This window comes from Berghia stephanieae, chromosome 10 (assembly GCF_034508935.2).
Source record: "Berghia stephanieae isolate SIO BIC M18660-M18661 chromosome 10, UCSD_Bste_1.3, whole genome shotgun sequence".
Taxonomy (NCBI): Eukaryota; Metazoa; Mollusca; class Gastropoda; order Nudibranchia; family Aeolidiidae; genus Berghia; species Berghia stephanieae.
Genome location: NC_088369.1, coordinates 3,601,014 through 3,615,849, shown reverse-complemented (window position 1 = coordinate 3,615,849; position 14,836 = coordinate 3,601,014). Strand labels below are relative to the sequence as shown.

Sequence of the window (14,836 nt, the reverse complement as noted above, 5' to 3'; positions counted from 1 at the left end):
ACATTTTTTTTTTAATTGCAGGTAAGGAGAGAGTTAATCTGCTATTTCAGGAAACATAATTTCATTCCACTGTGATCGTGAATTATTAGTTAATTGAGTGTCATCGATCGATTGACAAATCTGTAATTGTCTTTTTAACCAGTTAACTACCGTACTCTGGGAAGACACCTGTTTATAAATTTGGCCAGAAAACTCGTCTTCAATTAATATCGATTGATTTAAATGACCCACATCTTGGTAAAATCTCTCAAACACGGGGCTTTGCGAGGTCTTTCAAGAACTCCCGGGTTTAAGAGTTTTTGCCGAGTTGAAGGACATTTAAATCGATCGATATTTGATGGACGAGATTTCTGGCCAAATTTTGAAATTCGTGTTTTTCCAGAGTACGACTGTTAACTTGTTAATGGATATTTCTTAAAAAATGAAGTGTCGTGACGATCTTCGTGCATCGAAAATGCACTGCGAAATCAATAAAAACACTAACATCGTTTCAATGACATCGGACGAAAATAGGAGTAGAGAAAGGGACGAGGCAGAAACTGGTCAAAGTTCTAGATTCATGCATAATAACGATAATGAAAATGATGGTAATAATAATAACAATAAGTTGAAAAAGAACAGACATGAATCTAAATCCTATAAGAATGACGCGGCTATTGTTGACTTTGATGAGATATTGAAATATGGAAAAGACTCCTCGAAAAATAGCAGTAGTGTGGATGGCAGCGAGGAAAAAAAGAGCAGTAGTAGTAGTAGTGGTAGTAGTAGTAGTGGTAGTAGCAGTAGCAGCAGTAGTGGTGGTGGTAGTGGTAGTAGCGGTAGCAGTGGTAGTAGCAGCAGCGGTGGTAGTAGTCGTAGTGGTAGTTCAAGTTCAGATACTAGTAGCAGTGGCGTTTCAAGGAAAAAGAAAAGACCTAAGAAAAAGCCCAACTGGATTGAGAAAGTCATGAAATCTTCCCCGGATGAGCAAAGACTCCTGAAGGCCGTGGTCTGGTTCCCCGTAGGGATCGCCGTTGCGGGTCTTCTTTACTACCTCGTTTGGCAGAAGATGAAGATGGAGCCGACGAAAAAGGTACTGATTGGTGGAGCCTTAGCGTTAGTCATAGCTTTGACCTTTGCCCTGAGCGTGACGATGAGGTGTGTTCTGTGTCTTGTGATTCCGACTTTTGTGGGAAAGGCTGGAAGATCTTACATCGCTGCCTTCGCCATTATCTACTTGATCAGCGGGCCGATCACGAACATCGTTGACAATGCTAAAGTAAGTGAATCGACAATTTTATTACCTCTGGTAGACACGAAATTAAATAATCAATACAAATATAAAGATTTATATAAAGCGCAATTTCCACTCATTCCGCAGAGATAAATAAAACTTGTCGAATCGCAGTGAATATCATCATCATCATCATCATCATCATCATCATCATCATCATCATCATCATCATCATCATCATCATCATCATCATCATCAACAACATCATCATCATCATCATCATCATCATCATCATCATCATCATCATCATCATTATTATTATTAACATTACCATTATGCTCATTATTATAAACGACAAGTTTTTGCGTTGTCTTAACTATCTTATTATATACGCCGGAACCTCGATATTATTAATCATTACCACAAAACATAGCAATGAGTACTAATGATGATGTCAGATAGAGCGCTGTAAAATTGTGTATAAAACAGTACCAGACAAAGAAAGCGCGATAGAGAGAGAGAGAGAGAGAGAGAGATAGATAGATAGAGAGAGAGAGAGAGAGAGAGAGAGAGAAAATAAGTAGGAGTGAAATATCTGTTCAATGTTATAGTTATCATTTAACGTTATAACAAGTGTAACTACATGACAAATTGCCATGTTTATGGACAATAAGGATCTATTATTATTATTATTATTATTATTATTATTATTATTATTATTATTATTAATCATTCTTTATCGTCATTATAGGTTTAAAAAACAACATTTTTGTTGAAAAATATAAATTATCTGTGTTATTAACCATTTTGCGACCTAATTGGGGGGTCTGGCATAAAAAATATAACAATGTTCTTGCAAACGTTCCACAAAAACTAATGAAGGAATGACCTCCATCTTCTTTCCTCTTGTCAACATTGTACCATAGTGTGTCGCCATAGAGAGATTTTACGGTTTTAGCTTATGGAATTCTTATTAGAATATTACAAAGTTGAGAGTTAAAATGTTATGACAAAATGAATGTTAAAAATTCATAATTTGGATTATAATTCAAAATACACATATCTAAAAAAAAAATTTTTTTTAAAAATGATATATATATATATTTATAATATTATATATATAAATATATATATATATATATATATATATATATATATATATATATATATATATATATATGGCGACATAATACAATTATCTCTGTGATACCTGTGAAAATTTTAAGACAATTTCATTGAATAGATTCTGAGAAACGTTTGACACAGTATCCCATACCCTTAGAAAAAAGGCATATAGAGAAAATTAATAGCAAAATAGCTTTCCGTTTTTTCACACTTTTCTTACTACCTGTACCCTTTTCAACTGTGTTTTTCGTGCCTTCATAGTCTACTTCAAGAATAGCATTATTTAAGATAATAAAAAAAAAGTCGTTTTCCACCAAAATCTCAAAATCAATTTTTTGAAGGATTTTCCTAATAATTTGACCCAAACCGCCCCTTAACCTTTGTGGCGTAATGGTGGTAGCAAGAAATGGAGTAAGTAGAAAGTGTCAGAAGACAACCATCATCCATCGTGGCTTGTGCTCTTGAACACGTTGCCGGTCAGCTGTCTCCACGAATCACGATCCTCTGCGGTTCGCATGGAATCTGTGTTGCTTTTAAAATCACTTTTGGCCATTCTTAGGTTATTTAGATATGTTATTCTTTGTCTTCCTCTCGCTCTCTTTTCTGCGATCATCCCAGATGTTACCAACTTTTCTATTCCGTCTCTTCTCCACACAAGTCCCAGAATCCGTAACTGCCTCTTTCTGATGGTATCGATCAATATTCTTCCCGTTCTCACCTTCTCCAACACTTCCTCGTTCGTATACCCGTCTTTCCATGATAGCCTCAATATTCTTCTATATACCCACATCTCAAATGCCTCTAACCTCCTCGTACATTCTTTGTCAAGCGTCCATGTTTCACAACAGAAGACAATAGACAGAGAATAAAAATTCCGCTACGATGGGGGCCGAACCCGCGACCTTACTGGTCCAACAACTCCGCCTAACCGGTGGAATGGTAGCAAGTCACAAACTTTGAGGAAAATAGTGGAATCCATCCGGAAAGAGGGGAAAAGGAAGACCAAGGTAAACCTGGAGGAGAGACCTTCTTCTGGTAGAGCTGGGGGGGTCTGGGATGTGCTGGTGGCATGAGATGGAAAGCCTGGTGGTCACGACAGAAGAGGATGGAAAGGTTTCATCGGCGGTCCATACCCACTGTGGGATGAGGACTGAAGAAGAAGAAGGTAGCACGTCTTGCCGGTAATCAAGAGGTCTGAGGTTCGATCCCCAGTCAATGAAGGCTGTTTTTTTTCGGATGGGTTGTATTTTTCTTGTATATTTTTTCCTTGCTTCGTTCGGTATTGTTTTATACTCACGTTTTCAGACCTTTATATGATAGAGCTTTTTTGTGTGCGTTTTTTTATGTAGCGCAATATCCACTAAACGTGCTCAAGGCGCTTTACGACGGTCAATAGCGACATTTAACATGTAGGATGGTACATGACGCCTTTTAGGCGATATTACCATTTTTTCGAACAGAGACAACGCTGTTAATGGCCAGGTACTCATTTTACACCTGAGTATGGTGAGAGAATGTGAGTGAAGAGCCTTCTCCAAGGACTCAAAAATTCGCCGAGCGAGGCTCGAACCTTCCGACCCGAAAGCGAGTGTCATACCACTAGATCACATAGCCGCATGTTATACCTGCTCCTGACTTGTCACTTTGATGATGTTGTATCACACAGGAAGTCGTCCGGTCTCTGAGCTGTACATCCGAATTATTATCCAATCACAGCAGAGAGAAGTGGAAGCTTCGTCTACACCCAGTTGAAGGAGCTTTGGGTGATCTCACAAAGGACGGATTTCTACTGGGGAGGGTAAGTGGTGATCTCACCAGGTACGTGTTTCTACTGGGCTGGGTAAGTGGTGATCTCACAAAGGACGGGTTTCTACTGGGCAGGGTAAGTGGTGATCTCACAAAGGACGGGTTTCTACTGGGCCGGGTAAGTGGTGATCTCACAAAGGACGGGTTTCTACTGGGGAGGGCAAGTGGTGATCTCACAAAGGACGGGTTTCTACTGGGGAGGGTAAGTAGTGATCTCACAAAGGACGGGTTTCTACTGGGCCGGGTAAGTGGTGATCTCACAAAGGACGGGTTTCTACTGGGCCGGGTAAGTGGTGATCTCACAAAGGACGGGTTTCTAATGGGGAGGGTAAGTAGTGATCTCACAAAGGACGGGTTTCTACTGGGCCGGGTAAGTGGTGATCTCACAAAGGACGGGTTTCTAATGGGGAGGGTAAGTGGTGATCTCACAAAGGACGGGTTTCTACTGGGGAGGGTAAGTGGTGATCTCACAAAGGACGGGTTTCTACTGGGGAGTGTAAGTGGTGATCTCACAAAGGACGGGTTTCTACTGGGCCGGGTAAGTGGTGATCTCACAAAGGACGGGTTTCTACTGGGGAGTGTAATTGGTGATCTCACAAAGGACGGGTTTCTAAAGGGGAGGGTAAGTAGTGATCTCACAAAGGACGGGTTTCTACTGGGGAGGGTAAGTGGTGATCTCACAAAGGACGGGTTTCTACTGGGGAGTGTAAGTGGTGATCTCACAAAGGACGGGTTTCTACTGGGCCGGGTAAGTGGTGATCTCACAAAGGACGGGTTTCTACTGGGGCGGGTAAGTGGTGATCTCACAAAGGACGGGTTTCTACTGGGGATTGTAAGTGGTGATCTCACAAAGGACGGGTTTCTACTGGGCCGGGTAGTGATCTCACCAGGTACTACGTGTTTCTACTGGGGAGTGTAAGTGGTGATCTCACAAAGGACGGGTTTCTACTGGACCGGGTAAGTGGTGATCTCACAAAGGACGGGTTTCTACTGGGGCGGGTAAGTGGTGATCTCACAAAGGACGGGTTTCTACTGGGGAGGGCAAGTGGTGATCTCACAAAGGACAGGTTTCTACTGGGGAGTAAGTGGTGATCTCACAAAGGACGGGTTTCTACTGGGGAGTGTAAGTGGTGATCTCACAAAGGACAGGTTTCTACTGGGGAGGGTAAGTAGTGATCTCACAAAGGACGGGTTTCTACTGGGGAAGGTAAGTAGTGATCTCACAAAGGACGGGTTTCTACTGGGGAGGGTAAGTAGTCATCTCACAAACGACAGGTTTCTACTGGGGAGGGTAAGTGGTGATCTCACAAAGGACGGGTTTCTACTGGGCCGGGTAAGTGGTGATCTCACAAAGGACGGGTTTCTACTGGGCCGGGTAAGTGGTGATCTCACAAAGGACGGGTTTCTACTGGGACGGGTAAGTGGTGATCTCACAAAGGACGGGTTTCTACTGGGCCGGGTAAGTGGTGATCTCACAAAGGACGGTTTTCTAGTGGGGAGGGTAAGTGGTGATCTCACAAAGGACGGGTTTTTACTGGGGAGGGTAAGTGGTGATCTCACAAAGGACGGGTTTCTACTGGGGAGGGTAAGTAGTGATCTCACAAAGGACGGGTTTCTACTGGGGAGGGTAAGTAGTGATCTCACAAAGGACGGGTTTCTACTGGGGAGGGTAAGTAGTGATCTCACAAAGGACGGGTTTCTACTGGGGAGGGTAAATAGTGATATCACCAATGATGGATTTCTTTACTGGGACAAATAAGGCATAATGTAAATGGAGATTTTAATATTATTGATATGGAGTCTCAAATTGATAGAGACTATTATGTAAGTATGAACCGCATATCGAAAAGATAATTCAAAGTTAAATTGACCAGAATTATAACATTTTACAATTAGCTTTACAAATACACAGACTCCCACAATCACACACACACACACACACACACACACACACACGCATATATACATATATACACCCGCACACGCACACGCATAATATTCTCATACGAATTGTATCAAGCCATTTTTGTTATTGGAAGTTGAACAGTTGAGATCCTACGAGATGATTAATTTGGGATGTGTTTGGAATCTGTCTTCAACCGAGGGATGTTTATTTTTACATCTATAAAAGGAACATGTCTCTACGAAAATATACAATAATAATAATAATGATAATAATAATAATAATAATAATAATAATAATAATAATAATACTAATAATAATAATAATAATAATAATAATAATAATAATAATAATAATAATAATAATAATAATAATAATAATAATAATAATAATAATTGTGTACTGACAGGGTTTCTGGAAATAACTCAAATGTGAATCTTTCTTTCCATTTTCTGTCAGTGCAAATACAAATAAAACCATAGCTGAGAAATACTCCTAATGGAACATCTTTTTCCATTTCACCCATATTCGAACTTCAAACGAGTATCCGATTAATATTGTTTTAAAAACGTATTTCATCTCAATTTCATGCTTTCGTTCTCACGGTACTTAGGAAAAACTGGGTTGGAAAATCAGAATAATAATCTATCTTGGTACTTGTATAAATTTGTGTATTATTTGAGCGGCCGTGATAAAAGGTTGTTTTCTTGTTTGTCTTTTCCTTTTTTTTTTCTTTTTTTTTTTTTTTTGTTTGTTTGTTTTTTTTTTGGGGGGGGGGATTTTTTTTTTTAAAATTAATTTAAAAAATTTTTTTTTTGTTGCATGTTTTTGTTGTTGTCTGTTTTTTGGGTTTTGTTTTTTTTTTTTTTTGGGTTTTGTTTTTTTTTTTTTTTGGGTTTTGTTTTTGCTTTGCTTTTTTTGCTTTGTTTTTTTTTTTTTGTTTTTTTTTTTTTTGTTTTTTTTTTTTTTTGCTTTCTTTTATTTTTAATGTTGTTTTTTGTTTTTTTTGTTTTTTTGTTTTGTTTGTTTTCTTTTCTTCAAAATTTAAAAATGTTATCGACCCCCCCCCCCCCCCCGATACGTTATCGAGTCGGGATGGGTTAATGTTTAGAAACAAACAGGAACGGATGGTCGTATATTATTGCGTGCCACCGTCTATAAAAGATTTTGTGCTGAGATTAATTTTTTTTAAAGGTATCCTTCAGACCAATAGAGCCCACGGAATCGGAGTTTATCCCAGTTTCTATCGCGTGAGACCGAGAATAGCAATTACTTTCTATCCTTTGGATAGGACGTTGGTTAATTGCAAAGTAACTTTATCTAAATCTAACAGTCCCAGCTACCCATTTACTGCTGGGTGAACAGGGTGGGTGGTGGTGGGAGGGGGGGGGGGTTAAGAACAGAATCTCGACTGCACCCGGGACCGATTTTTTGTTCTTTTCCTGGTCCCCTATCGGGATGAATAGAATTTGGACCCGAAATAAAAAATGAATTTAGAAATTAGATAATTTGAGCTTTTGGGCTTTTATATAGAGCAATATCCACTAGTCAAGTCCTTGGCCAACAGCAACATTTAACATGTAGGATGGGACATGACAATGCTTTTAACGGCCAGGTACTCATTTTACACCTGAGTACGGTGAGAGTGATTAAAGAGCCTTTTCCAAAGGACTCAACTATGCGCCGAGCGAGGCTCGAACCCAGGACCTTCCGATCCAAAAGCGAATGGCATACCACGACATAGCCGATAATGAAGTTAAGAGCTTTTATTCTCAATCAGTTGTTTTGTCAACGTGCATATCACTACCCATAGGTAGAATGAAGTTGACGTCACTCTGGTCTTTGTTATTGTTTTTTGCCATCCGCGTTTATGAGTAATTCTCACTAAACTGTATTAACCTGACTATAAACGATTATGGTTACACACAGTTTTGTGTGTTGCTTCGTTATACTTCCGGATGGCAATGTTGTGAACCCCTAAGCCAAGCACATACTATCTATAGATAGTATGCGCTTGGCTAAGAAGCTTATAACATTGCCATCCGGAAGTATAACGGACCAACACACAAAACTGAGTGTATCCATGAACGTTTATAGTTGGGTTAATACATTTCAGTGAGCATTACTCATAAACGCGGATGGCAAAAAACAATAATAAAGACCTGAGTGACGTCATCTTTAATCTATCTATAGAACAAACATTCTACTTTATTTCTATTATTAAAAAAAAAATATCAGGTATCGAGATTGGTTGAAAAGGCCTTTGCCCCTCTGAGGAGAGAAATCGGAAAAAATGCGAAAGAAGAAGAGGAGATGGAGCAGGAGATAAAGCACGTGGAGAAATTGACCAAGTCACGAGGGAAGACCGTGGAGAGAGTGGAGAAAAAGCACGCCAGGGACGACAATATTCGAAACAGGGGTGAGTGCAACGTGTAAGAAGAACGTGCTACAAAGAAAAGCTATTAAATATATTATTAGTATTATCCAGTTAACTTAACCCTCCTCTTAACAACTACAGGAAAATCGTCAAATTTATTGTTACGATACAATGAACAAGTTTCTTAACCCTCTCCTTAACCAGCCATTTTCAGAATTTTCCCCAAAACATCACACCCAAAAAAAAAAAAACAGCAACAAAAAACTTAAGCTTTTATATAGCGCAATATCCACTAAACGTGCTCAAAGTGCTTTAGATCGGGTCCCTGGCCAACAGCAACACATAACATGTAGGACGATACATGACGCCGGTCAGGCGATATTACAATTTTTTGGTACAGGGACAACGTTGTTAACGGCCAGGTACTCATTTTACACCTGAGTACGGTGAGAGAATGTGAGTAAAGAGCCTTGTCCAAGGACTCAACTATGCGCCGAGCAAGGCTCGAACCCAGGACCTTCCGATCCGAAAGCGAGTGTCATACCACTAGACCACATATCCGCACGACTAGCACAAAAAAAAATAGATTTTTTATCACTCAGACATAATAGCAGCAAGGTTCTTGCCATACACAATTTGTTTAACAAAGCATGCCCTACAACACATTTTCTTTAAATTTTATGATTGACATAAGAAATTTGAATAAGAAAAATGTTGATTGTATCGTAACGAATGTGACGATTTTCCTGTGGTTATTGGTAAGGAGAGTGTTAACCCTCTTCTACCCAACTACAGGAAAATCGTCACATTTATTGTTACGATACAATGAACATGTTTCTTATTCAGATTTGTTTTGTATATTACAACATTTTATTAAAAATCTTTTGTTTTATTCTGCTAAAAATATGTAAATCTAATGTGTACGTATTTCTAATGGGACAGCGTGGCTAAGTGGTACGGTCTTTGCTTCCTACCCGAAAGGTACCGAGTTCAATCACCCGCCCCTGCGTTTTGTGGTGATGAGCAAGTCATCTCGCCCTGCCTGGCTCACTTTGCGGCGCTGCTCTGCGGCTGACGCCTGGGTCATTCCAGTCTTCCCTTGGAATAGTCCCTAAAGACAAATTTTCCCTTGGGGGTGAATCAAGGGAATTTTATTTATTTTTATTTATTTATAATGAATTTGAGTGTAAAAAAAGCAAGTTCTGTGTAAGTTCTGTGCAAGTTCTATGCAAGTTCTGTGCAAGTTCTGTGCAAGTTCTGTGTTGAGTAGGTAGGACATGTCTGGAGAAATCATGAATTTATGATCTGTAATGAGAGATTTAAGAACATGAAATGGTGTGGTGAATAGCGTTGAATTTAGGGTAATCCCTCTCGTGGCCAGGCGGAATTGCCGTAACAGGCGGGTCGTCGGTTCGAATCCTCATCGCCGCAATAATGTGTTGGTTGAAGGTTCGAGTCCCAATCGTGCGGCAATGTGGTCTTGTGGTATGCCATTCGCTTTCGGATCGGAAGGTCCCGGGTTCGAGCCTCGATCAGCGCATAGGTGAGTCCTTGGGAAAAAAAGGCTCTCTACTCAAATTCTCTCACCGTACTCAGGTGTAAAATGAGTACATGACCGTTAACAGCGTTGTCTCTGTCTGAAAAAAAAAGTAATATCGCCTTACAGGCAAGTTTAGTGGGTGTTGCGCTTTATAAGACCTAAAGCTCAAGTTTTATATACTTTTGTATATTATATATATTATATATATATATATTATATATATATATATATATATATGTATATACATATATATATATATATATATATATATATTTTATAAACAAAAGTATATAAAACTTGAGCTTGAGGTCTTATATATATGTATATTTATATATGTATATATATATATATATATATATACATACTATATATATATATATATTATACTATAAATATATTAACATATATATATACATATATATATATATATATATATATATATATATATATATATATATATATATATATATATATATATATATATATATAGTTATGCCCTTTCCTCCACGACATCATAAGATATCGTCGCCAAGGCATTCCACGAAGTGTAAAAAAAGCAAGTTCTGTGTTGAGTAGGTAGAACATGTCTGATGAAATCATTATTCTGTGTTTACTTGATAAAGGCCAAGGGCTGAAACGTCGTTTGTGTTGTGTTGGTCATTCATGAGTCAGATTTACTCCCTTTATCTTTCTCCATTCCACAAAGAAATGTAGATAACTCATCAAACAAGATGTCTGATGTCAACAGGAATCACCCGTGTTGTCCAAGTGAGCAAATTGGGGGTTAATCATCTTGCTCAAGGAAAAGAACGAAATTGCCTGAAACGGGGCTCGAACCCGGGTCACAGTGCAATGCCTTAACCACTTGGCCACTTATATATATATATATATATATATAATATATATATGTATATATATATATATATATATACATGTGTGTGTATGTGTTCTTGTCTATATATGTATATATACATATATATATATATAAAATATATATATATATATTTATATATATATATATATATATATATATATATATATATATATATTATATTATATTCTTTTTTATTAGCTGACAGAGTAGAAAAGCAATGGGAAAAGAAACTGGATCTCCGATGCCAGGACACCTACAGTAAAGGTACATAACTTAGCCCCGTAACCGACGTGTTCTTATATGCAGGTCTGATAACCCCATTAGAGAAATAAAATGTATGATGTCAAAATAATGGTTCCAATTTCATTGGATGTGTAAAACCGCACATCTTGAAGGACTGGATACATACCTTGTGTAATTTGATCTTCTAGTTTTAGGGTGAAGGCATCTAGTCTGGTCGTCAATGTAGATTGAGCTTTTAGACAGCGCAATATCCACTAAACGTGCTCAAAGCGCTTTACAAGGGGTCTCAGGTCAACAGTAACATTTAAAATTTAGGACGGGACTTGACGCCTGTTAGGTGATATTACATTTTTTTCTGACAGAGGCAACATTGTCAACGGCCAGGTACTCATTTTACACTTTGAGTACGGTGACAGAATGTGAGTAAAGAGCGTTCTCCGAGGACTTAACTATGCGCCGTGCGAGACTCGAACCCAGGACCTTCCGATACGAAAGTGAATGTCATATCACAAGACCACATAGCCGTAATCTTGTCTGGTTGTCAATAAAGATCGTCGATCCTCGCTCTTTTCATCATCATCATCATCACCATTGCCTTTTTCACCCTGGATCAGGGTATTGGTCACAAACAGTTTCCATCCTTCTCTATCCTGAGCTAACTTTTTTTTATCTCATTCCATGTCTTACCACTTCTCTGTATATCAGCTTCTTTAATTCTTCTCCATGTTCCTCGTGGCCTTCCCCTTGATCTTCTGCCCTGAGGGTTCCAGTTCAATACTTTCTTTGTTATAGTTGAGTCATTCTTTCTAAACGTGTGTCCAATCCACCTCCATCGTCTTCTTCCTATTTCCTCTCCCACTGGTTTCTGCTGTGTTCTTTTCCATACTTCATCATTTTTTATTCTATCCATCCTTTTATTCTGAGTAGCTTACGCATGCACCTGTTTACGAAAATCTGTACCCTCCTTATAAAATGCCTGTGATGCGTTCCAAGTTTTTTCACATCAATACAGTAGGACAGACTTCACGTTTGAGTTGAATAGTCTTAGCTTAATTTAGTCGAACTCGCTCTTTTTCATAATAATCATAAGAATCTGACTTTACTTTTCTGCTACTAAAATTATAGTAACGCCACTTTATGATTCCAATACTATGTAACCTATTCATCATTAGTGCTTAATCTGTTAACAAACAAACTTTCAAGGATTTTGGAACCGGAAGAGTAGAAGGTATGACGTCACACCTTCTCTGTCCCATCGTTATGGGCTCATATCATTGTTTTAATGGAAATACTCTCAAACCAATTCAAAACAAAAAAAAAAATGTGTCCATTACAAACATGTTAAATCAGGATCTTTCCATGTGTTCGGGGTCATGGGTCACATTACAAAATGTGCTCAAAGTGACCCACTTTGTGAAAAGTGTTCACAGTATTTTAGATATTATTATCATTTTTATTATTGTTATTATTATTATCATTATTATTAATATCATTATTATCATTATTATTTTTATTATTATTATTATTATTATTATTATTATTATTATTATTATTATTATTATTATTATTATTATTATCTTTATTATTATTATTATTATTATTATTATTATTATTATTATTATTATTATTATATTATCACCATCATCATCACCATCAATATTATTATTATCATCATCAATATATCATCAATTATTTATTATTTTATTATTATTATTATTATTATTATTATTATTTTTATTATTATTATTATTATTATTATCATCATCATCATCATCATCAGCATCATCATCATCATCAATATCATTATTATTATTATCATCATCATTATTATTATTATTATTATAATGAACAACACCACCAACAACAATAATAATGTATAGATTTGTACGACTTCTTTCTTGACCGATTTTCATTACCATCGATGAAACCTTGAACATATGGACCATAATCAGTAAAGGTTTAGGCAGGCCATCGGCTCAAAGCTATTAAATCTTACAAAATGTCCCAGGAAGTGGAATTGGGCAATACATAAGAAGGTGGAAAAAAAGAAAGAAAATAGGCAGTAAAAGAAAAGTTTAAAGAATAAGAAAGAGAATTTGTAGTAGAAGTATTGGGTGCTGGTGGTGGTAGTAGTAGTAGTAGTAGTAGTAGTAGTAGTAGTAGTTGTTGTTGTTGTTGTTGTAGTAATATTAATAGTCGTAGTAGTAGTAGTAGTAGTTAGTAGTAGTAGTAGTAGTAGTTAGTAGTAGTCGTAGTAGTAATAGTAGTAGTCGTAGTAGTAGTAGTAGTAGTAGTAGTAGTAGTAGTAGTATAGTGTGGTGGTGTGTGGTGGTGTGGGTGGTGTGGTGGTGGTGGTAGTAGTAGGTGTAGTAGAGTAGTAGTAGTGTAGTAGTAGTAGTAGTAGTAGTAGTAGTTGTAGTAATATTAATAGTCGTAGCTGTAGTAGTAGTAGTAGTAGTAGTAGTAGTAGTAGTAGTAGTAGTAGTAGTAGTAGTAGTAGTAGTAGTATAGTAATATTAATAGTTGTAGATGTAGTAGTAGTAATATTAATAGTTGTAGATGTAGTAGTAGTAGTAGTAGTAGTAGTAGTAGTAGTAGTAGTGTGTGTAGTGTGTGAGTAGTGTGTAGTAGTAGTAGTAGTAGTAGTAGTAGTAGAGTAGTAGTAGTACGTGGTAGTATATAATGTGTAGTAGTAGTGTTAGAGTAGTATAGTAAGTTAGTAGTAGTAGTAGTAGTAGTGTAGTAGTAGTAGTAGTAATATTAATAGTTGTAGATGTAGTAGTATATAAGTAGTTAGTAGTAGTAGTAGTAGTAGTAGTAGTAGTATGTAGTAGTTAGTAGTAGTAGTAGTAGTATAGTAGTAGTAGTAATAGTAGTAGTAGTAGTAGTAGTAGTAGTAGTAGTAGTAGTAGTAGTATAGTAGTATAGTATAGTAGTAGTAGTAGTTATGTAGTAGTAGTAGTAAGTAGTGAGTAGTATAGTAGTAGTAGTTAGTAGTAGTAGTAAGTAGTAGTAGTAGTAGTAGTAGTATAGTAGTTGTAGTATAGTAGTAGTAGTAGTATAGTAAGTGCGTTGGAGTTTTTCTAGTAAATATTGTAATTACTAGTTTGAGTTTATTCTATTGTCATTAAGTAGTAAAAGAAATAGATGAAAATTTTAATTATGTGTTGATACATTTGAGAAAGATAGAGAGGAAGAAGAAAAAGATAGAAAATTGGAAAAGAAAAAGAATAGAATGAAGAATGAGACCAGATAGAAGAAAATAATAGAAGTGACATAAGAGAGAAGAAGAAGACAATAGAAATAGAAGAAAGAAGAAGTGAGAAAAAAAGAATGAAAATTGATGAAAAGAATCAATAGGATAAATAAGAAGAAATAGTAAGAAGAAATAAGGAAAAGAATGATAGTGAGAAGAGGAAAATAGAAATTAGAATAGATAGAAGAAAGTAAGAAAAAGAGAACTAAGAAGACATATGAAGAAAAGAAGAAAAAAGAAGTTTAAAACATACAAGAAAAGCTAAATACGATGGTTGTAAGAACATAAAGCAACTTAAGAATTGGACTTCACTTAAATCAGAAAAAATAAAATCTTTTCACCAAAATCAAAATAATTTTTAAGTTTATAATATTATCTCTATCGTATCACTAACAGACTGATGCAATATATATATTGTTTGTTTGTTTAATCCGACTCCCCCCCCCCCCCCCCAGGCGTAAAGAGATGCCGTGAGAAAATGCGGAAGCTAGAATCGAAA

At 36.8% G+C, this 14,836-nt stretch overlaps 1 protein-coding gene across 1 annotated transcript in view; it reads left to right on the top strand.

Moving 5' to 3' along the window:
• Positions 1–559: 559 nt before the first annotated feature.
• Positions 560–14,836, top strand: part of LOC144955981 (protein sneaky-like) — an 89,190-nt gene continuing 74,913 nt past the window's right edge. The window contains exons 1-5 of the mRNA XM_078886244.1: positions 560–1,258; positions 4,005–4,136; positions 8,286–8,466; positions 11,037–11,102; positions 14,793–14,836. The exon at positions 14,793–14,836 is cut by the window's right edge and continues 51 nt beyond it. Coding sequence (XP_078742370.1) covers positions 560–1,258; positions 4,005–4,136; positions 8,286–8,466; positions 11,037–11,102; positions 14,793–14,836 — 1,122 coding nt within the window. The remainder of the gene's footprint in view (positions 1,259–4,004; positions 4,137–8,285; positions 8,467–11,036; positions 11,103–14,792) is intronic.